General features: G+C 37.9%; 1 protein-coding gene across 1 annotated transcript in view; it reads left to right on the top strand.

Moving 5' to 3' along the window:
* Positions 1–23,807, top strand: part of LOC101044492 (sperm flagellar protein 2) — a 205,616-nt gene that overhangs the window by 114,380 nt on the left and 67,429 nt on the right. The window contains exons 22-23 of the mRNA XM_003925929.4: positions 7,754–7,881; positions 7,964–8,102. Of these exons, the coding sequence (XP_003925978.2) occupies positions 7,754–7,881; positions 7,964–8,102 (267 nt within the window). The remainder of the gene's footprint in view (positions 1–7,753; positions 7,882–7,963; positions 8,103–23,807) is intronic.

Raw genomic sequence — 23,807 nt, 5'->3', positions numbered from 1 at the left:
GGACCCCAGGACAAAAGCAGCTATACCTCGGGGGGCCCACTTAGTGCCCTCAATCACATTCAACTAACCTGTAGCAGCACTCCTCACTGAAACTGGGCCTAGGGGCCACAGGGCCATGTGTGCTGGGTTTGGAAACCTGTCCTTCTTCAGGAGGCTGCCAAATACAGGACTCTTCTGCCAACAGTGTAACTCAGATTAAAGCAGAGCTTTTGATCAGTTAGTTTTCAACTGGCCTTGCTGACAATTTCAACATTCAAAATATAGACAGGGCCTATGGAGAACTTTTGCTTTGGATTTTGTACTAACAAACACATACAGTTAGGTAAATGGAAATGATCAATAATTTAGGAGAAATTATTAATAAAGGAGGTGCAATAGTAAAGGAAGGATCTGGCAGAACATAAGAAACATGTGCCCTAGTTATCAGGAAAGCATATTTCAAACCTATAGTGAAATTATAATCAGATTCTAAAGAGCAATAAGACTCTAAGAGAAATGGATGGTCTCCAATAAGAAGAAAATTTGCCCCTAAAATCCCAATTATGTACCAAGGAAACTAATGTGATCCCAGTGCATTTTTGGGGATGGGGAAGGCATTCAAAAAATTAGAGAACATTATAAAAGGAGAGGAATTTAGGGAGTATCTAGCCCATCATAGGCATTCAAATGTTGAAAGAATACAGTCAAGGATATGTGTAGATGTCTTTGCCAAAATGCCAAAAACAAAAGATTTTGTAGTTACATTGTCTAACAAGATAATAGAAGACTGAAAATGGAAACACAGTTTGGGTAACCTGAACTCATCTTAAATGAGAAAAGAAAGTAAAATTAATTAATAGTAGTAATAAGGTTTTGTGAGTTCTAGAGACTTGGTGGACTCTCTTTAAGATAAAAAGCCCAAAATTGAAAATACCAAATAAGTCATGAAGTGAATATTTATTTGGAACTGATTTCAGTTAAGAAATATTTTTTTAACTGGAAGAAACAGACAAGTACCACAAACACTTTTTAGGTGCCCAATATACTTCTGTTATTTGATGTCTTTGCAGGTCTTTACATGTGATAATGATTTTGTAAACTCATCTTCCTATAGCGAGAACAGAAAGATAATTTAGGCTTCCCTCTAGCAAGGTTCATTGGAATTTTTGGTATTGATAGTTAGAACATTTTATTTTAGCTTCATGACTCATTATGGAAGGAAATGTGACAGAGAGGAAGTCAAATTGGAAAAAGGTAGAAGACCTGACCAGTGGTACTTCAAAATAAACCTGCTGCTCATGTGAGCAAAGTACTCCTCTCAGGAACTTGGACGATGCCTATGTAAAGTGAGGATCTCTGAAACTTTGGAGAATACCACCTTGGCTACTGAATTCCTACTATGATTTGTGTTCTCTAGCAAACGGTAAACTATTTAATTGTAAAGTACAGCTCTGAGAACCTCATTGCATCACATAAGTTCAAGTTCCCAGACCCAGAAAAATTGCATTAGGGACTGGAACGACCTACAGATATGACATTATCCACAACTCAGAGAAATCACAGAGAGTACAGGGGATTCCGGAAAACTATATGCAGATAAATGACTAAATAGGCAAGAAAAAGCAATGGGACTTAGTAACATACAGACCAATAATTTATACATTAATCCTTGCTGTAATTTAAGAGCAAATTATTAAACAGGTGACTTCTGAGCACCTATAGAATATAAAGATGATCATTTGGAGCCTGCACAGCAAGAATAAGTCCTGTTGAGCTGACCCATTCCTGCTGTAACCTTGAGAGCAAGGCCGGATAGGTGGATCAGGGAGTACCATAGGCATAGTATCTCTTGAGTTCAAAATCGTATTTGACAATTTCTTCATGAAGTTATTATAGAGAAATGAGAGCTGTGAGCAGGATACTAATTCAATTAGACCCCTTCTTAGGAGGTAGCTCTTCATGTACACAGTGTTGGTTAATAGATTGAAATTGACCAGGAGGGAGATTTAGTAGTATGCTTTTTAAAAATGGTCTTTAGCACCACTCTGGATATCACTTTCTTTAAGAGAAATTATGACAAACTACAAACCAGAGGGAGAAATAGGTCAGGAAAGGGTGCTGAAATGTTAGAGAGACATCAAAAGAACTGTAAACGTTTAACTTAGATAAAAACCCTGGAGATATGGTTAGACATAAGATCTTAGATTTTTAGAATTAGTTGGAGCCATACAGTCTCCAAAAAAATTAATATGATGATAAAACTGGGTTCAGATGAGCCTACTGACATCCACATGAACATTTATTGAGCATCCATTATGTGTAAATGCTGTACTCAGTTCTGGGAACGTAAAAGAAAGCAAAGTGCAATTTCTATGCCCAAGTTTCACTTTGTGATTTTGATTGCCCACAGTACAGTACAATGAGGTGTTTTGAATAAAAGAAAGAGCCCACAATCACATAACTTTTTAATAGTATATTGTTATAATTGTTCTGTTTTATCAGTTGTTAATATGTTACTGAGCCCGATTATAAATTAAATCATATTATAGGAATGTATGCACAAGAAAAAGCATAGTAAATATAGGATTTGGTACAATCTTCAGTTTCAGGCATTGCCTGAGGGTCTTGGAACATATCCCCCGTGGTAAGTGGGACCTCTGTAAGCAAATAATTATAACACAGTTTTATAGTTTCCTCTGTAACAAGACTATAAACTGTCATAACAACATAGAGGAGGGAATAATACATTTTATTTAGAATATCAAAAAAGGCCCCCAATGCAAATTTCCCTTTAAAGTATCAGTTCATTGGGTAGGGAATATTAGAGGAAGAGAGAATCCCAGTCTGAAAGATTGGTTCAGTGCATCAGGAGCAGAAGATTTGAGGACACAGCTTCAGGTGGCAGCTGACGGGAAGGCAGGGCCAGATTTAGAAGGATCTTAAAATCTGTGCTGAAGTGTTTGGACCTCATCTGTGTGATAGTGGGAACCATGGAATGTTTTTCAGCAAGAAAGTAACATGTTGGAATCATTTTCACAACAGTAACTCAGAGAAACAGAATGAATTGTAAAAACAAAAACAAACAAACAAACAAACAAAAATACATGGGTTGTGACTGGTCTATGTTCAAATCCCAGCTATGTCACTCAGCATCTACATGACCTTGTACAAGCTATTTAACCTCTGTTGCCTCAAGTGCCTCATCTTTAAACAGTAATAGAAACCGATATTTTAAGTCGTTGTAGGAATTTAGTGAGTTAGCCCACATAAAGCCCTTTGAACCGAATCTGTCACAAAGTAGGTTCTCAATAAGTATTCACTGTTTTAAGAATAGAAAGTAATTCAAGGATATTGAAAGGAATCAGAAACCTGTTGGGAGGCCCCTATACTGCTCTAGACAAGAACTGATAAGGGCTTGAATAAAAGCCACAACATAGGGAAAGAGGGAGGAAGAAACAGAATCTGGGAATGGTTCAGGAAATGGGTCTTACTCACTTCTCAGATGTCATATTTCTCCAGTCCTACTTTGTTTCACCAAGCCCTACAAATGCAGGACACTAGCCTGCATTTTGTCCTTTACATATGCCAAGAACATTCCCACCACAGTGCCTTTACACGTGCTGTTCCTTCTGCTCCCCTAATTTAGTGGTGTCCAATCTTTTGGCTTCGCTGGGCCATAATGGAAGAAGAATTCTCTTGGGCCACTTGTAAAATACATTAACACCGATGATAGCTGATGAGCTAAAAAAAGAAAAATCACAAAAGTGTCTCATAATGTTTCAAGAAAGTTTATGAATTTATGTTGGGCCACATTCAAAGTTATCCTGACTGCCTGTGACCCACAGGCCATGGATTGGACAAGCTTGCCCTATATCTTCCTTCTCTCAATGCCAACTGCAATTCTGCCATAGTGAAGAGGCCTTTCCTGACCACCCTAAACAAAGCAGCACATCTGTCACTTCACAGCCTTCGTATGTGAATTGCTTTTTTTTTTTTTTTTTTTTTTGAGATGGAGTGTCACCATGTCACCAGGCCGGAGTGCAGTGGTTCAATCTCGGCTCACTGCAACCTCTGCCTCCTGGATTCAAGCAGTTCTCCTGCCTCAGCCTCCTAAGCAGCTGGGACTATAGGTGTGTGCCACCATGCCCAGCTAATTTTTGCATTTTTAGTACAGGCAGGGCTTTACCATGTTGGCCAGGATTGCCTCCATCTCCTGACCTTGTGATCTACTGGCCTCAGCCTCCAAAGTGCTGGGATTACAGACATGAGCCATTGTGCCCGGCCGTGAATTGCTTTTTTATTGGCTTATTAAGTTGCCTAGGTCTTTAGTACTTACCTGCTTACTGATTTTCTTAATTACTTATTCTTCACTGTTTCCTATCTTTTATCAGAATATAAGCTCCTAAAGCCAGGAACTCTGCCTTACCACAAAATTTCTAGCCCCTAGAACAGTACCTACCTACATAGGGTGACCACTTAGTGAATAATTTTTGGTTGGTTTACTCATTGGCTTGGGCATAGGTAATGATAGAATGACTTGGACCGGACCGTATGACTTGGACCAGATCTCGTTTATCCTGAATCCTCTTCTAGCTCTCTCCTCACTAATGATACCAGTCTTCAAATATCTGACAGGCTGCCATAGGAAATGTAGTATGTATGTAGTCTGTCCTTCTCCAAAGAGGACAGCTAGAACTAAGTAGAAACTACAGAAAGACAAATTTCTGCTCAACAGAAAAAAACATTTTCCAGTAACATGAGTTGTGCAGCATTGAAGGAGACTGCCTTGAAATTCTGTGCTTGATGCATCCATGAGGTCCACAGAGAGATTAGACAGCATATCTCTAGCATTTGGCATTTCTTGATTGGAGAGGAAATTAGCCCAGATGACCTCTAAGGTCTGCATGTGTAATATCTAAATAAATGCACAGCCAATAAGGGAATAATGAGTACAGCAAGTGTATATTAAATGTAATATAGATCCTTGACTTTATTCAGTTAGATTATTTCTTGGTTTTGTTTGCATTATTAAAGAAAACATAAAAGAAACTTTCTGATTTTTATGATGCACACAGCAATGAAAGAACCTCCTAAATGTAATCAGAGAAATAACTAATCACTACCTTGACATGAACACTAGGTGTTCTTCATGCTAGGCGGTTTTCTAACAGAGACAAAACGTGTTACCTGTGATGATTCAATTAATTCATTCAATAACTACCTTTATTCCTTTAGGGCCTACTATATCCCAAACATTATGGTAATTAAAGAAAAGATGGTATGAGATGACTTCAAAAAGCTTGTGAAAATTAAATTAAAAGATAAAAAATTTTTAAAGACCTTATTTCTCAATGTGAGCTTCAACTTTAAGACACCTTTCTAGGAGATAATGCCAACAATGTGGTCCATCCTTAAGGAAATGAGGATCCTGAGAATTGAACCATGCCAATGCCGTCTTTTTTTATTATTATTATTACTTATAAAATAAAAATAAGTACCCTTTATGGATATCTTAAGAATAGGAAACAAAAAGATAGATGGAGCCAAATCAAGAATATAAGTTGGATTGTATTAGTTCATTTTCACAATGCTGTAAAGAAATATCCAAGACTGGGTCATTTATAAAAGAAAGAGATTTAATTGACTCACAATTGCACATGGCTGGGGAGGCATCAAGAAACTTACAATCATGGCAGAATGTTTAAGCAGGCACATATTACATAGAGGCAAGTGAGAGAGAAAGAGAGAGTATGTGTATGAAGAAGGAACTATCAAATACTTATCATCACGTCTCATGAGAACTCACTATCATGAGAACTCACTATCATGAGAACAGCAGGGGGAAATCAACTTTCACAATCCAATCACTCCCACTAGGTCCCTCCCTTGACACATGGAAATTATGGAGATTACAATTTGAGATTAGATTTGGGTGGAGACACAGAGCCAAGCCATATCATGGATGCCTAATGATTTCCCATTAAGAGTTTTACAAAATTGCCCTTGTTTGATGAGAGGACTGAGCAGGAGAATTGTTGTGATGGAGAATAAGTTTCTAATGAAGCTTCTCAGCTGTTTTTCAGCTAAAGCTTTAGCAAACTTTCTCAAAATACTCTTATAATAAGCAGATGTTATTTTTCTTCAGCCCCTCAGAAAGTTAACAAACAAAATGCAAAATGCCTGGAGCATCAGAAAAAAAACCAAAAACAAAAACCAAACAACAACAACAAAAAAACCTGTCGCCATGACCTTTCCTCTTGACCCAGTCTGCTTTTGCTTTGGCTGGACCACTTCCACCTTTTGGTAGCCATTGCTTTGATTGTGTTTTGTCTTCAGTATCACACTGATAAAGCCACATGTCATCTCCTATTACAGATTCTTTGAAGAAATGTTTTTGAATCTTGATCTCACTTTTTCACAATTTCTATTGAAAGCTTTGCTCTTGTCTGCCGCAAATCTGGGCACAATGGTTTTGGCATCCGTTGAGTGCACAGTTGTTTCCACTTTAATTTTAGTCAGAGTTGTGTAAGCTGAACCAATTGAAATGTCTGTGGTATTGGCTATTGTTCTGCTGTTAATAATTGATCCTCTTCAGTGAGGGCACAAATTGTTTTTTTGTTTTTTTTTTTTTAATTAATGTGGAGTAGTCTACTGCCACATGCTTCATCTTCAACATTGTCTTGTCTCTTCTTAAGATCAGTTATTAATTTGTAAATTGATAATTTCTTTGGAACATTGTCACCATAAACTTTTTGTAAAGCATTAATGATTTCACCATTCTTCCTTCCAAGCTTTACCAACAATTTGATGTTTGTTCTTGCTTCAATTTTTGCAGAATTCAAGTTGCACAGAGAGGGGCTCTTTTCAAACTGACATCTCATCTTTCTCAGTATCTCAAACTACATCCTATTGAGATGTGTTCAGACATGTTATAAAAACTATGCATAAATTTTGAATTTTTTGAAATTTTGAAATTTTGAATTTTAAAATTCACACATAGTTTTTTCATACTATGCACTTATCAGAAACCTTTTGAAGACTCTGCTTATAATGGTGAACAAGACAATCATAGATTCTGGCTTTATGGGACTGCCATTCTAGCAGTGAGTGCAGATAAATAAATGATGTTACAATTAACATCATTAGTGTTATGATGGGAGAATTACAGAATACTAAGGAAGAACCTAAGAACCTCCATGGTTAACCTTGAAGACTTGTTGGATCTGGGAAGATTTCTGGAATAAATATTTTTTTCTTTTTAAGATGGAATTTTGCTCTTGTTGCCCAGGCTGGAGTGCAATGGCACAATCTCGGCTCACTATAACCTCCGCCTCCCAGGTTCAAGCAGTTCTCCCACCTCAGCCTCCTGAGTAGCTGGAATTACAGGCACACGTTACCACACCCAGCTAATTTTTTGTACTTTTAGTAGAGGTGGGCTTTCACCATGTTATCAAGGCTGGTCTCAAACTCCTGACCTTAGGTGATCCACCCACCTCAGCCTCCCGAAGTGCTGGGATTACAGGCATAAGCCACTGCACATGGCCCCTCAATTTCTGGAATAAATGATATCTGGGCTGAGGCATGAAGAATTATTTGGAATGTGAATTTGCTGGAGTGGGGGGTGTGGGAGATAAGAGGAGCAAAAAGTCTCACAGGGTAGATTTTAGGTAGCTGCAGTTCCATCTTGACCTCCTTGCTTGGGACTGTTCTTTTTACTCTATTATTCAGAACTTTCATTTTGAAATAACAATTTTTACACTTTACCATTTAACAGGAAATGCCTTTGTTTTTAGTACCTTACTGGGAACTAATAGAAAATTCCTATATAAACACCATCAAAACAGTACTTAGGCAGCTGAGGGAAGACCAGCATACTGTGATTTCTACCTTATATGAAATTAGGTAAGTAAACTTCCCAAAGTCAGAATTTTACAGTTTAGAGGCATGACATATAAAATTCATCTCATTCTCCTTGTGTCTACAGAACAAGTTTCCAGGAGTTTCTGACACGTCCAGATTACAAGCAAGATTTTGTGGCTCAATGGCAGGCTGATTTCAACTCCCTTCCTGATGACCTGTGGGATGATGAGGAAACAAAGGCTGAACTACACCAGCGAGTGAATGTAAGGAAATTGTGACCTGTTGGGACAGGGCTAGCACATTTTTGTATCTTGTCCTGCAAAACCCCAACTCATTTGCTCCTTACTTTTGTGAGGTACAAGGATGAGAAAGAAAATGGTTTGAACTATTGAGCAGATAACTCTCAAGATCTGTGGATTTTCCACACTTTGAGTTTAGAATAAGAATACCATGGCAATACTTCTGGAAAGAGGGGCCAAAATCCACAGTGGGGCCACAATCTACAGTGCAAGAGCATTCTTGGCATCTGTCCTGCAGATGTCTAACCCCTTTGTGAGTCTGTGTAACTGTGTCTATGCCTGGTGTTAATCACATTCCTGTCTTGAGCACAGTTATACATTTGGTTGATAGCAAGGAGAAGGGGAATGAGGGAACGACATGGAAAACCTAGAATTACCTCTATTGAATAGATCTTTTTTTTTTTTTTTTTTTTTTTTTTTTTTTTTTTTTGAGATGGAGTTTTGCTCTTGGTACCCAGGCTGGAGTGCAATGGCGCGATCTCGGCTCACCGCAACCTCCGCCTCCTGGGTTCAAGCAATTCTCCTGCCTCAGCCTCCTGAGTAGCTGGGATTACAGGCACGCGCCACCACGCCCAGCTAATTTTTTGAATTTTTAGTAGAGACGGGGTTTCACCATGTTGACCAGGATGGTCTCAATCTCTCTACCTAGTGATCCACCCGTCTCGGCCTCCCAAAGTGCTGGGATTACAGGCTTGATTGAATAGATCTCTTAAGGGCCGGTACTAAATTTTACACATTATCTCCAGCAAGCATAGTTCCTGGTGGTGCTCCAGAAAGCATAATGACAAGCAGATTTTCATAAACTCCTGAATGAAGTATATTATCCTGATGCTTTAGAAAGGGGCCTTTAATGTACAAAAAGCCTCATTTCATTCTCTTACCCTTCCTCTTTTGTTTTAAATTGACAGATCCCCTTATCCCACCAGAGGGATACCTTGCCACTACCTTCAGTATAGATTACTAACAGTCAAAACTGATTTTTACCTAAATATTGATTTATGTAACTACAATATTGCTGATCTCAAACCCATGCCCCATTCATTTGCTTAATAAATACTTATTGAGCATCTATTATGGTCCTTGCACTATTCGAGAGACTAGGGATTCAGCAGTGAACAAAATAAATCTGTGACCACAGGGTGTTTATATCCTTGTGCCCAGGTGACATAGAATAGGCAATAAACAAATAAACATACAGTGAGGGTGTCCTTAGTGATAAGAGCTATGCCATGAACAAGAAAGCAGGGCAAGGGGAAAAGAACATTGGATGTACCATTTTGTAAATGGTGGCTGTAAAAAATCTCATGAGAAGGTGACATTTGAACAGACTGAGGATAGAAGTGATTTGGTGAGCCATGTAAATATTTGGAGAAAGGGTGTATGAGGCAGGGGTGAAGTAAGGGCAATGACACTGAAGGGAAAAGATATCTGCTGTGTTTGAAGAACAGCAAGGAGACTCGTGTGTCTGGAGCAGAGTGAGCTGGGCAACAGTTGGCTGATGATAGGGTCAGAGAGTTTGTAGGTAACCAGGTTACCTAAGACCTTGGAGGTTATTATGAGAATATTGCTATTGATCTGAGTGAGATGGGAAGCCTTGCTATCTGGTTTTAAAACAGTCTACAGTAGAGTAAAAACAGAAGGAAGGCAAGTTGGAAGACTAGATGGGAAGCTTTTGCAATAGAGGCAAGACATCACTGTGGCTCAGGAGATAGGGTGGGTGCTAAAGCGTTAAACTCCATAAGTATTCAAATGTCCAAGTAAAATTGAAGTGTTTTGCCTATTCTTTGACATTCCCCAAACAGTAATTAATATCTATATAAACACTTTAATGTTTTTTGGGTTTTTTTTTCCTACCTATTCATAAAGCCAGCCTTCCTGTATACTAATTTCCCCATGTAAGTCAGGTGATTGTTGGCAGAGAATGAGAAGATTTGGGATATTTTTTCTCTAATTCTAAATGCAACATATGTTTGTTGTAGATAAACTAGATAATAAGAAGCAACATTTAAAATGACAAATCCCAAATAGTAAAAGGTGGCTGCTACCTTGGTGCACGTCTGCATGTCTTTCCAGATTGTTTTTACAAAAACTTGATAGCAAAGTATGTATTGTTTTGTAACATTGTTCTTTATTCATAGAACGTGTTTTCTTTTTCAATAAACATTCATCTACAACATCATTTTTATGACTAAAAGATATGACTAGTGGACTATATCATTTATTTTACAGAATTCCATATTTAGTCACCACGTTATTAACAAAGTTTCTTGAGCATCAATGTTTTATTACAGAGAATTTTATAGTAAAATTTCATCTAGCTAACTATTGACCAAACCCTTAATTATTTCCATGGGAAAATTATATGTGTGTGTGTGTGTGTGTGTGTGTGTGTGTGTGTATATATATATATATATATATATATATAAAATATTGCACTTTAGGTTCTGGGGTACATGTGCAGAACATGCAGGATTGTTGCATATGTACATACGTGGCAATGTAGTTTGCTGCATCCATTCCCCCATCACCTACATCTGGCATTTCTCCCCATGGTATCCCTCACTAACTTTCCTACCCCCAGCTCTCCCTCTCCTATTCCCCCCCAATAGACCCCAGTGTATGATGCTCTCCTCCCTGTGTCTATGTGTTCTCATTGTTCAACACCTGCCTATGAGTGAGAACATGTGGTGTTTGATTTTCTGTTCTTGTGTCATTTTGCTGAGAATGATGTTTTCCAGATTCATCCATGTCCCTACATTGTTTTTTATAGCTGCATAGTATTCTATGGAGTATATGTGCCACATTTTCCTTGTCCAGTCTATCATCAATGGGCATTTGGGTTGGTTCCAGGTCTTTGCTATTGAAATAGTGCCACAATGAACACACGCGTGCCTCTTTATAACAGAACGATTTATAATCCTTCAGATATATACCCAGTAATGGGATTGCTAGGTCAAATGGAATTTCTATTTCTAGGTCCTTGAGGAATCGCCACACTGTCTTCCACAATGGTTGAACTAATTTACGCTCCGAAAAACAGTATAGAAGTGTTCCTATTTCTCCACATCCTCTCCAGCATCTGATATCTCCAGATTTTTTAATGATCACCATTCTAACTGGAGTGAGATGGTATCTTAATGTGGTTTTGATTTGCATTTCTCTAATGACCAGTGATGATGAGCATTTTTTCATGTCTTTGTTGGTCTCATAGATGTCTTCTTTTGAAAAGTGTCTGTTTATTTCCTTTGCCCACTTTTGAATGGGGTTGTTTGTTTTTTTCTTGTAAATCTGTTTTACTTAATTGTATATTCTGGATATTAGCCCTTTGTCAGATGGGTAGATTGTGAAAAATTTTTCCCATTCTGCTGGTTACCAGTTCATGCTAATGATTGTTTCTTTTGCTGTACAGAAGCTCTGGAGTTTAATTAGATCTGATTTGTCTATCTTGGCTTTTGTTGCCATTGCTTTTGGTGTTTTAGTCATGAAGTCCTTGCCTATGCCTATGTCCTGAATGGTTTTGCCTAGGTTTTCTTCTAGGGTTTTTATGGTATTAGGTCTTATATTTAAGTCTTTAATCCATCTGGAGTTAATTTTAGTTTAAGGTGTCAGGAAGGAGTTCAGTTTCTGCTTCCTGCCATGGCTAGCCAGTTTTCTCAATACCATTTATTAAACAGGGAATCCATTCCCATTGCTTTTTTTTGTCAGGTTTGTCAAAGAGCAGATGGTTGTCAATGTGTGGCGTTGCCTCCAAGGCCTCTGTTCTGTTCCATTGGTCTATGTCTCTGTTTTGGTACCAGTAACATACTGTTTTGATTACTATGGCCTTGTAGTATAGTTTGAAGCCTCCAGCTTTGTTCTTTTTGCTTAGGATTGTCTTGGCTCTATGGGCTCTCTTTTGGTTCCATATGAAGTTTAAGGTGTTTTTGTTTGTTTGTTTGTTTGTTTGTTTTTGTTTTTTTTTTTCTGGTTCTGTGAAGAGGGTCATAGGTATCTTGATGGTGATAGCACTGAATCTATAAATTACCTTGGGCAGTATGGCAATTTTCACGATATTGATTCTTCCTAACCGTGAGCATGGAATCATTTCCATCTGTTTGTGTCCACTCTTATTTCCTTGAGCAGTGGTTTGTAGTTCTCCTTTAAGAGGTCCTTTACATTCTTTGTTAGTTGTATTCCTAAGTATTTTTTTCTCTTTGTAGTAATTGTGAATGGCAGTTCATTCTTGATTTGGCTCTCTTTAAGTCTGCTCTTGGTGTATAGGAATGCTTGTGATTTCTGAACATTGATTTTGTATCCTGAGACTTTGCCAAAGTTACTTATCAGTTTCAGGAGATTTTGGGCTGAGATGATGGGGTCTTCTAAATATACAATCATGTCATCTGCAAATAGAGACAATTTGACTTCCTCTTTCTTATTTGAATACCCTTTATTTCTTTTTCTTTCCTGATTGCTTTGGCTAGAATTTCCAATACTGTACTGAATAGGAGTGGTGAGAGAGGACATCCTTGTCTAGTGCCAGATTTCAAAGGGAATGCTTCCAGTTTTTACCCATTCAGTATGATATTGGCACTGGGTTTGGCATAAATAGCTTTTATTATTTCGAGATACATTCTGTCAATACCTAGTTTATTGAGAGTTTTTAGCATAAAGGCTGTTAAATTTTGTCAAAGGCCTTCTCTGCATCTATTGAGATAATCATGTGATTTTTGTCTTTGATTCTGTTTATGTGGTGGATTACATTTATAGACTCGTGTATGTTGCACCAGCCTTGCTTCGCCAGGATGAAGCCTACTTGACTGTGATGGATAAGCTTTTTGATGTGCTATTGCAATGGGTTTGCCAGTATTTTATTGAAGATTTTTCCATCTATGTTCATCATGGATATTGGCCTGAAGTTTTCTTTTTTCTTGAGTCTCTGCTGCGTTTTGGTATCAGGATGATATTGGTCTTATAAAATGATTTGGGAGGGATTCCCTCTTTTTGTATTGTTTGGAAGGAGTGGTACCAGCTCCTCTTTGTATGTCTGGTAGAATTTGGCTGTGAACCCATCTGGACCTGGGCTTTTTTTGGTTGGTAGGCTATTAATTGCTGCCTCAACTTCAGCCTTTGTTATTGGTCTATTCAGATTTTCGACTTCTTCCTGGTTTAGGCTTTGGAGGGTGCAAGTGTCCAGGAATTTATCTATTTCTTCCAGGTTTACTGGTTTATGTGCATAAAGTTGTTTGTAGTAAACTCTGATGGTAGTCTGTATTTCTGTGGAATTGGTGGTGATATCCCTTTTATCGTTTTTTATTGCATCTATTTGATTCTTCTCTCTTTTCTTTTTTATTAATCTGGTTAGTGGTCTATTTTGTTGATTTTTTCAAAAAAGCAGTTCTTGGATTTATTGATTTTTTGAAGGGTTTTTTGTATCTCTGTCTTCTTCAGTTCTGCTCTGATCTTAGTTATTTCTTGTCTTCTGCTAGGTTTTGAGTTCTTTTGATCTTGCTCCTCTAACTCTTTCAATTTTGATGGTAGGGTGTCGATTTTAGATCTTTCTTTGCTTCTCATGTGGGCATTTATTGGTATTAATTTTCCGCTAGACACTGCTTTAAATGTGTCCCAGAGATTCTGATGCATTGTGTCTTTGTTCTCATTGGTTTCAAGGAGCATCTTTATTTCTTCATTTCATTGTTTATCCAGTCAACATTCAAGAACCAGTTTTTCAGTTTCTGTGAAGTTGCACAGTTCTGAGTTAGTTTCTTAATTCTGAATTCTAATTTGATTTCACTGTGGTCTGAGAAACTGTTTCTTATGATTTCTGTTCTTTTGCATTTGCTGAAGAGTGATTTACTTCCAATTATGTGGTCAGTTTTAGAGTAGATGTGATGTGGTGCTGAGAAGAATGTATATTCTGTGGATTTGGAATAGAGAGTTCTGCAGATGTCTGTTAGGTTTGCAGATCTGAGTTCAAGTCCTGGAAATCCTTGTTAATTTTCTGCCTCATTGATCTGTCTAATATTGACAGTGGAGTGTTAAAGTCTCCCACTATTATTGTGTGGGAGGCTAAGTCTCTTTGTAGGTCGTTAAGAACTTGCTATGTATCTGGGTGCTCCTGTATTGGGTGTGTACATATTTAGGACCGTTAGCTCTTCTTGCTGGATTGATCCTTTTACCATTATATAATGCCCTTGTCTCTTTTGATCTTTGTTGGTTTAAAGTCTATTTTATCAGAGACTAGGATTGCAACTCCTGCTTTTTTTTGCTCTCAATTTGCCTGGTAAATCTTTCTCAATCCCTTTATTTTGAGCCTATGTGTGTCCTTGCATGTGAGATGGATTTCATAGGTACTTTTTTGTATGGGCTTTGACTTTTTATCCAATTTGCCAGTCTGTGTCTTTTGAATGGGGCATTTAGCCCATTTACATTTAAGGTTAATATTGTTATGTGTGAATTTGCTCCTGCCATTTTGATGCTAGCTGGTTGTTTTTCCCATTAGTTGATGCAGTTTTTCATTGTGTTGATGCTCTTTAACATTTGGTATGTTCTTGAAATGGCTGGTACTGGTCGTTCCTTTACGTTTAGTGCTTCTTTCAGGAGCTCTTGTAAGGCAGGCCTGGTGGTGACAAAATCTCTCAGCAATTGCTTGTTCATAAAGGATGTTATTTCTCCTTAGCTTATGAAGCTTAGTTTTGCTGGATATGAAATTCTAGATTGAAAGTTCTTTTCTTTAAGGATGTTGAGTATCAGCCCCACTCTTCTCTGGCTTGTAGGGTTTCTGCTGAGATATCTGCTGTGAGTCTGTTGGGCTTCCCTTGTGGGTAACCCCTTAAAGGGAAGCCCATCCGACTTTCTCTTTGGCAGCTCTTAGCATTTTTTCCTTTATTTCAACCCTAGTGAATCTGACAATTATGTGCCTTGGGGTTGCTCTTCTTCAGAAATATCTTTGTGGTGTTCTCTGTATTTTCTGGGCTTGAATATTGGCCTGCCTTCCTAGGTTGGGGAAATTCTCCTGGATATATCCTGAAGAGTGCTTTCCAGCTTGGATTCATTCTCACTGTCACATTCAGGTACACCTATCAAATGTAGATTAGGTCTTTTCACATAATCCCATATTTCTTGGAGGCTTTATTCATTTCTTTTCACTCTTTTTTCTCTAATCTTGCCTTCTCATTTTATTTCATTGAGTTAATCTTCAATCTCTGATATCCTTTCCTCCGCTTGGTTGATTTGGCTATTGAAACTTGTATATGCTTCACAAAGTTCTTGTGTTATGTTTTTCAGCTCCATCAGGACATTTATATTCTTCTCTAAGCTGTTTATCCTCATTAGCATTTCATCAAACCTTTTTTAAGGTTCTCAGTTTCTTTGCATTGGGTTAAAACATGTTCTTTAGCTCAGAGAAGTTTGTTATTACCCACTTTCTGAAGCCTGTTTCTGTCACTTCATCAGACTCATTCTCCATCCAGCTTTGTTCCCTTGCTGGTGAGGAGTTGTGATCCCTTGGAGGAAGAGAGGCATTCTGGTTTTGGGCGTTTCCATCCTTTTTGCACTGGTTTCTTCCCATCTTTGAAGATTTATCTACTTGTGGTCTTTGTAGTTAGTGACTTTTGGATGGAGTCTCTGAGTGGATGTCCTTTTTGTTGATGATGAAGTTATTTCTTTCTGTTTTTAAGTTTTCCTTCTATCGGGCCCCTCTACTGTAGGAGTTCCACTCCAGACCCTGCTTGCCTGGAAATCACCTGCAGTAGGTGCAGAACAGTAAGGGTTTCTGCCATTTTCTTCTGTTATCTTAGTCCCAGAAGGATACCCACCAGATGTCAGCCTGAGCTCTCCTTTATGAGGTGTCTATTTGGATATATGGGGGTCAGGGAGCTGCTTGAGGAGACAGTCTGACCCTTATAGGAGCTCAAGTGCTGAGCTGTGAGCTCTGCTGTTCTGTTTAGAGCTGCCAGGTATGTTTAAGTCAGCTGCAGTGGAACTCATAACCACCTTTTTTCTGAGGTGCTCTGTCCTGGGAGGGTGGGGCTTTATTTATAAGTTCCTGATGTGCTGCTGCCTTTTTTCAGAGATACCCTGCCCAGTCAGTAGGTAGCCTAGTCACAGTCTGCCAGCAGAGGCATTGCTGAGCTGCCATGGGCTCTGCTCAGCTGCTGTGTGAACTTCCTTGTGGTTTTGTTTATAGAGGTATAGTTAGAACTGCCTCAGTAATGGTGGACTGTCTCTGTAATGGTGGACTGCCTTGGTAGTGTTAGATTGCCTCAGTAATGGTGGGCACCCTTCCCCCAACCAGCTGCCCTTGCTTTGAAACTCTCAATCCAGAGTGTTTCAGATTGCTGGCCTTTGTGGGGGTGGGAGCTGCCAAGCCAGATCACCTGGATCCTTTTTTCAGCCCCCTTTTTTTCAGTTGAATGGGCAGCTTTGTATCCCATGCATTCCAGGGGCCAGTTGAAATAGCCGCCCAGATTTGTGTGAGGTTTTGTGCGAAGACCTGCTGCACTGGCTGAAACAGCCATGCCAGAAACTCATGGCACTTTTAAGACCAGGAATCTCCTGGTCTGTGGCAGTAAAAAAAACCTCATTTGGAAATGTGGTGATCACTCACCCTCTGTGTTGTTCTTGCTGGGAACTGCACTCCATCTTGGATCTGCCCTTGGGCAAATTTTTTAAGTGAAAATTGTTTAAGATTATGCTTATTTTTAAGGTTTTAAAAATACACTAAAAATTTACAAATTTCAAAAATTTTTTTAATTTACACATTAAAAACTTGTAAATTTTACTACAACTAACAGATTATTCAAATAGCAGATTTGTATGGTATTTTAAATTCTACAAATATTTTAAATCTAAATTATTAAATTTATATCAAATATTATATTCTTTTTGTTAATCTTTGCCAATTTCATGGGTAAAAATATGTATATCTTCTTATAATTTACATTTTTTTCTTCAATTTACAATTGAAGTTGATGATTTTCTCCTAAGTTTAATGGTCGTTTATTTTCCTTCTCCCAAAACCTGTTTGTGATTTCTGTCCCTTTTTCTGATAGAGTATGCTTTGTTTCTTACTGACTTCTACGATCCTTTTATATATTAAGGAAACAAGCGAGCTGTTGATCATATAGTATATATATATATATTCCCAGTTTGATGTTAAGGTGAGTTTTAATATGCAGTTGGTTTTTAATGTTTATATAGATGAATAAGGAAATTTTATTTATAGCTTTCTTGTGATAAATTTACAATACTTCACCCCAAGATTATATCCAAATATAAAACACAATTTTTAATGCTTTTACAGTTCTTTATTTTACTTTTAAATATTTAAAATATTATGTTACTTCAATAGGAATCTCATTTTAGTTTTTTCTTCAGATAGCTAATACAATGGTGTGAGAAGACTAAAATACATAGAATTACATATAATATATGCACATATATATTATATGTGGATATTTATCTAGCTACATGGTTAGATGTGTACATACTCCCTTTTATTTTTTTCTTCACTTATTATTAGACATGGAAGAATAGAAATAAATGTAACTTCAAAAAGAAGCTAGAAAATAAAGCTGAGGAAAGAAGAAAGGAATTAACGACGATAATTCTTATAAACTTGGAATTAAATTTAACATTTGGCAAATAAAACATATTAAACTTAAAATTCAATCCAGGCAATAGATGCAGAGAAACCTCTACAAAGAATAATTAAGGGAAGAAAAACAAACTTTCTTTGAGTAGAAATTTGGATATTAGAAAATATCCATGAATTCTAGAAAACAGCATATGTAATTTCTACTTGGAAGGTTCAGTAAGTTTTGACCAAATCAACCTTATTAAAGATATTATAACATTTTAGCAGTGGATCTTCAGCAACAGTATACAGTAGAGAAACTTGTGAAGTCAAGTTAAGAAAATAAATAAACCTGCCTTTGCTTCATGCCCTATGACCAACTCATTAAATTTATTATAATCCTTATATTACATTTATTTTAAAAGAATACAGATAATTCTGATTGAAATAAATGCTCTATTCTTTTTTAAAAAAACATTTTTATAACTAGATGATCTTGTAAAAACTGGTGAAAGTAAGTGAAAAACTCCCATGACTATTATATTTCTATCCATTTTTCTTGCTACAGTTTTTGATTTTCATCAATTTTAAGGCAACAGTAATAGATAAACACTGAGCACGCACTATATCCTGGCACTGTCTTTTTTCATCTGTACAACCACCCCCTGAGGTAGACACTAATAATACTCCCATTTTATAGATGAACAAATATGGTAAAGAGGCCAACATGGCAAGTAGTAGTGTTGGGATTCTGTGGCCAAGTTGCCCTGTTCCCCATTATAGTCTAAAGTCTTTGCCCCCATAGTGCTTTTTGTCTTAAATTTGACTTCTATCTCATGTTAATACCATAAACCTTGCTTTACTTTTAATTTGTATGTGTCATATAAGTTTCCACACTGACCTTTTGTGTAATTTTGCCTTATGTATCTCTAGTAAACACCACGTAAGTTGAATGTGGGGTATTACCCAGTGGAAGGTCTTTACAGCTTTTGTAAGAATACACGTTTATAATGATTTAGTCTGCATGATCATCTCAATTGATAGTCATGACTCTTTCTTAAATACATCTCTGATTTATTCAGGAATATTTAGTAATTCCCTAATTCTTGCTAAATAAAGTGTGATAACCAGCAATATCTCTGGACAAGTTCATAAGAAAAATTCATTGTTTGAATTCCTTTTTATCCCAGGTAATATTCCTTGTTCTTCAATTATTTCATTCCAATCCTATGAAGTTAATGGAGAGGTGCTGCTATTGCATTGTTCTCATTTTGTCCACTATAAAACTGAACCACAAACATGATGTTACTTGCAAAGGTTTCACAATGAGTCTATGGGAGATAGAACTAGAGTCAAGGTCTCCAGAGCTCCGCTTTTGTGCTTTTTCCTCTGCTGTGTCCTCTCTTTTCTTTAAAAAATATATATAAAGAGGAGAATTCCATGGACTCAGGAGGTGGAGGCTACAGTGAGCCAAGATCACACCACTGGACTCCATCCAGGGCAACAGAGTAAGACTCTGTCAAAAAAAAAAAAGAGAGAGAGAAAGACAGACTGGACCATCATGGCATTCGGGAGGCAGGACTAGATTGCAGCTCTGGACAGAGCAGTATGTGGAGGCTCGCACTGTGAATTTTAGCTCAAGATTGACTGCAAGAACAAACTAGCAATCCCACGAGGACCCACAGACCTCCTGCAGGACCCGGTAGACACCCCAAATACTATGAGTGCCCCAACAGCAGAAGAGGAAACGGGAGTCCCTCCTCTCTCGAACACACACCCCCACTGGAGAAACTGAAAGTCTGTTTGCAGAAGAAGTTTCTGACTTTACCTGGAGCTCAGTCAATTAGAGATCTGAGTGAAATACAGGGGGTAGAGGAAGCAGCAGAAAGGCTCTGGGAGCTCGCTGGGTTCCCAAGTAGCCCATTCCTACCTGGCATCACAGGGATCCATCAGGAGGGTGGCTAGAGAAGCAGTGGGTAAAACTCCACAGGGAGAAGAAAATCTCTAGCTAGACTTTGTAAGAGTTTGAACTGAGCAAGAAGCCTCCTGGCCAGAACTAGGGGGACGGTGCAAATCCAGTGTGCAGACTCCACAAATAGGGGAAGAACCAAGTCCTTTTCTTTCACAGCTGAGAAGCAGGTAGCCCGGAAGAAGTTCTCAAGCCCATCTTGCCCACTGCCTGGAAACAGACTTGGGGTTGTTGGCAGAGGCCCAGCAGGGTGAGATCAACCCTTCAGTTTGCATGGGAGCTGCATGAGGATGTGACTGCTGGCTTTCCCCCACTTCCCTGACAACCTGCATCACTCCTCCTAGATAGATACATAACTCCAGTGACCTGGGAATCTCACCCCTATCTCCCATAGCAATTGCAGCAAACCCACCCAAGGAGAGTCTGAGCTCAAACACACCTAGCCCGGCCCCCACCTGATGGTTCTTCCCTACCCATCCTGGTAGAGGAAGATAAAGGGCATATAATCTTGAGTGTTCTAGGACCCCACACACTGCTGGTCTCTCTCCATACTGCTACAGTTGATGCTCCCTGGAAAGGGTCACTTCCAGACAGGAGGCCAACCAGCACAAAAATAGATCATTAAATCACCAAAGCAAAGAACCCTCAGGGAGTCCAGTGCACTCCCCTGCCACTGGAATAGGCACTGGTGTCCATGGCTGGGAGACCCATAGACAATTTACATCACAGGACTCTGTGCAGACAACCCCCAGTACCGGTCTGCAGCCAGGTAGACTTGCTGGGTGACTAGATCCAGAAGAGAAACAACAATCATTGCAGTTTGGCTCACAGGAAGCCACATTCATAGGAAAAGTGGGAGAATATTACATCAAGTGAATACCCAGTGTGACAAAAGAATCTGAACAACAGCCTTCAGGCCTAGACCTTCCCTCTGACACAGCCTATCCAAGTGAGAAGGAACCAGAAAAACAACACTGGTAATATGATAAAACAAGGCTCTTTAACACCCCCCAAAAATCACACTGGTTCACCAGCAATGGATCCAAATCAAGCAATCCCTAATTTACCTGAAGAAGAATTCAGGAGGTTAGTTATTAAGCTAATCAGGGAGGTACCAGAGAAATGCAAAGCCCCAATGCAGGGAAATTAAAAAAAAAAAAAAAAAAAAAAAAAAAAGATAAAAGAAGTGAAGGGAAAAATATTCAAGAAAATAGACAGCTTAAAGAAAAAACAATAAAAAATTCAGAAAATTCATTATCATCAGGTTATCCAAAGTTAAGATGAAGGAAAGTATCTTTTGAGCTGTGAGACAGAAGCACCAGGTAACCTATAAAGGAAAACCTGTCAAATTAAAAGCAGATTTCTCAGCAGAAACTCTACAAACTAGAAGGGATTGGGGCCCTATCTTCAGCCTCCTCAAACAAAATAATTATCAGCCAAGAATTTTGTATCCAGCAAAAAGCATCAGATATGAAGGAAAGATACAGTCTTTTTCAGACAAACAAATGCTGAGAGAATTTGCCATTACCAACCCACCACTACAAGAACTGCTAAAAGGAGCTAAAAATCTTGAAACAAATCCTGGAAACACATTAAAACAGAACCTCTTTAATGCATAAATCACACAGGGCGTATAAAACTTTTGGTGTCCATTTCCATGAAATACCTTTTTCCACCCCTTTACTTTAAGTTTAAAAGCCAAAATACAAGTTAAAAAGCCAGAACAAACCCCAAAAAACACAAAAGTACACAGGCAACAAAGAGTGTGATGAATGCAAGGGCACCTCACATTTCAGTATCAACATTTAATGTAAATGGCCTAAATGCTCCATATAAAAGATACAAAACTGCAGAATGGGTAAGAACTCACTAACCAACTATCTCCTGCATTCAAGAGACTCACCTAACACATAACGATTCACAAAAACTTAAAGTAAAGGGGTGGAAAAAGGCATTTCATGCAAATGGACACCAAAAGTGAGCAGGGGTAGCTATTCTTATATCAGACAAAACAAAATTCAAAGCAACAGCAGTTAAAAGAAACAAAAAGGGGCATTATATAATGGTAAAAGACCTTGTCCAACAGGAAAATATCACAATCTTAAACATATATGCACCTATCATTGGGGCTCCCAGATTGATAAAACAATCACTAAGAGACCTAATAAATGAGATACACAGCATCAATATTCCATTGACAGCACTAGACAGGTCATCAAGATATAAAGTCAACAAAGAAACAATGTATTTAAACTATACCTTGGAACAAACTGACTTAATTGATATATACAGAACATTTCATCCAACAACCACAGAATACACATTCTGTTCAACAGCACATGGAATTTTCCCCAAGATAGACCATATGATAGGTCATAAAATGAGCCTCAATAAATTTAAGAAAATTGGAAGTATCAAGCACTCTCTTAGACCACAGTGGAATAAAACTGAAAAAGGAACCTTCAAAACTATGCAAATACATGGAAATTAAATAACCTGCTCCTGAAAGAGCATTGGATCAAAAACAAAATCAAGATGGAAGTTTAAAAATCCTTCAAACTGAATGACAATGACACAACCTACCAAAACCTCTGGGATACAGCAAAGGCGATGCTAAGAGGAAAGTTCATAGCCCTAAATGCCTACATAAAAAAGATCAAAAGAGCACAAACTGATATTCTAAGGTCACACCTCAAGGAACTAGAAAAACAAGAACAAACCAAACCCAAACCCAGCGGAAGAAAGGAAATAAACAAGATCAGAGCAGAATGAAATGAAATTGGAACAACAAAAAAATTTAAAAGGCAAATAAAATAAAAAGCTGGTTCTTTGAAAAAATAAATAAAATTGATAGACCATTAGCAAGATTAACCAAAAAGAGAAGAGAGAAAATCCAGATAATCTCACTAAGAAATGAAACAGGAGATATTACAACTGACATCACTGAAATACAAAAGATCATTCAAGGCTACTATGAACACCTTTACACACATAAACTAGACAAACTAGAAGAGATGGATAAATTCCAGGGAAAATACAAATTTCCTAGCTTAAATAAAGAAGAATTAGATACCCTGAACTAACCAATAGCAAGCAGCAAGATTGAAATGATAATTTTAAAATTACCAACAAAAAAAGTCCAGGACCAGATGAATTCACAACAGAATTCTACCAGACATTCAAAGAAGAATTGGTATCAATCATTTTGACACTACTCCACAAGATAGAGAAAGAAGAAACCCTCTCTAACTTATTCTATGAAGCTAGCATCACCCTAATACCAAAAGCAGGAAAGGACATAACCAAAAAAGAAAATTACAGATGGATATTCTTGATGAATATACATGCTAAAATCCTTAACAAAATACTAGCTAACCAAATCCAACAACATGTCAAAAAGACAATCCACCATCATCAAGTGTGTTTTATACCAGGGATGCAGGGATGGTTTAACATATGCAAGTCAATAAATGTGATACACCATATAAACAGAATTAAAAACAGAAATTGCATGAGCATCTCAATAGATGCAGAAAAAACATTCAACGAAATCAAACATGCCTTTACGATTAAACCTCTCAGCAAAAATTGGCATACAAGGGATGTACTTCAATGTAATAAAAGCCATCTATGACAAACCCACAGCCAACATAATACTGAATGAGGAAAAGTTGAAGCATTCCCTCTGAAAACTGGAACAAGACAAGCATACCCACTTTCACCACTCCTCTTCAACATAGTACTGGAAGTCCTAGCTAGAGCAATCAGACAAGAGAAAGAAATAAAGGGCACTGAAATCAGTAAAGAGGAAGTCAAACTGTTCCTGTTTGCTGACAATATGATTGTTTATATTGAAAACCTTAAGACTCCTCCAGAAAGCTCCTAGAACTGATAAAAGAATTCAGCAAAGTTTTCGGATACAAGATCAATGTACACAAATGAGTAGCTCTTCTGTACATCAACAGCAACCAAGCAGATATTCAAATCAATAACTCAACCCCTTTTACAATGCCCACAAAAAAAAAAAGAAAAAGAAAAAAGAAAAGAAAAGAAATACTTAGGAATATACCTAACCAAGGAGTCAAAAGACCTTTACAAGGAAAACTGCAAAACACTGCTGAAAGAAATCACAGATGACACAAACAAA

Source organism: Saimiri boliviensis, chromosome 1 (assembly GCF_048565385.1).
Source record: "Saimiri boliviensis isolate mSaiBol1 chromosome 1, mSaiBol1.pri, whole genome shotgun sequence".
NCBI classification, from domain to species: domain Eukaryota; kingdom Metazoa; phylum Chordata; class Mammalia; order Primates; family Cebidae; genus Saimiri; species Saimiri boliviensis.
This window is presented reverse-complemented; position numbering and strand designations above follow the sequence as displayed.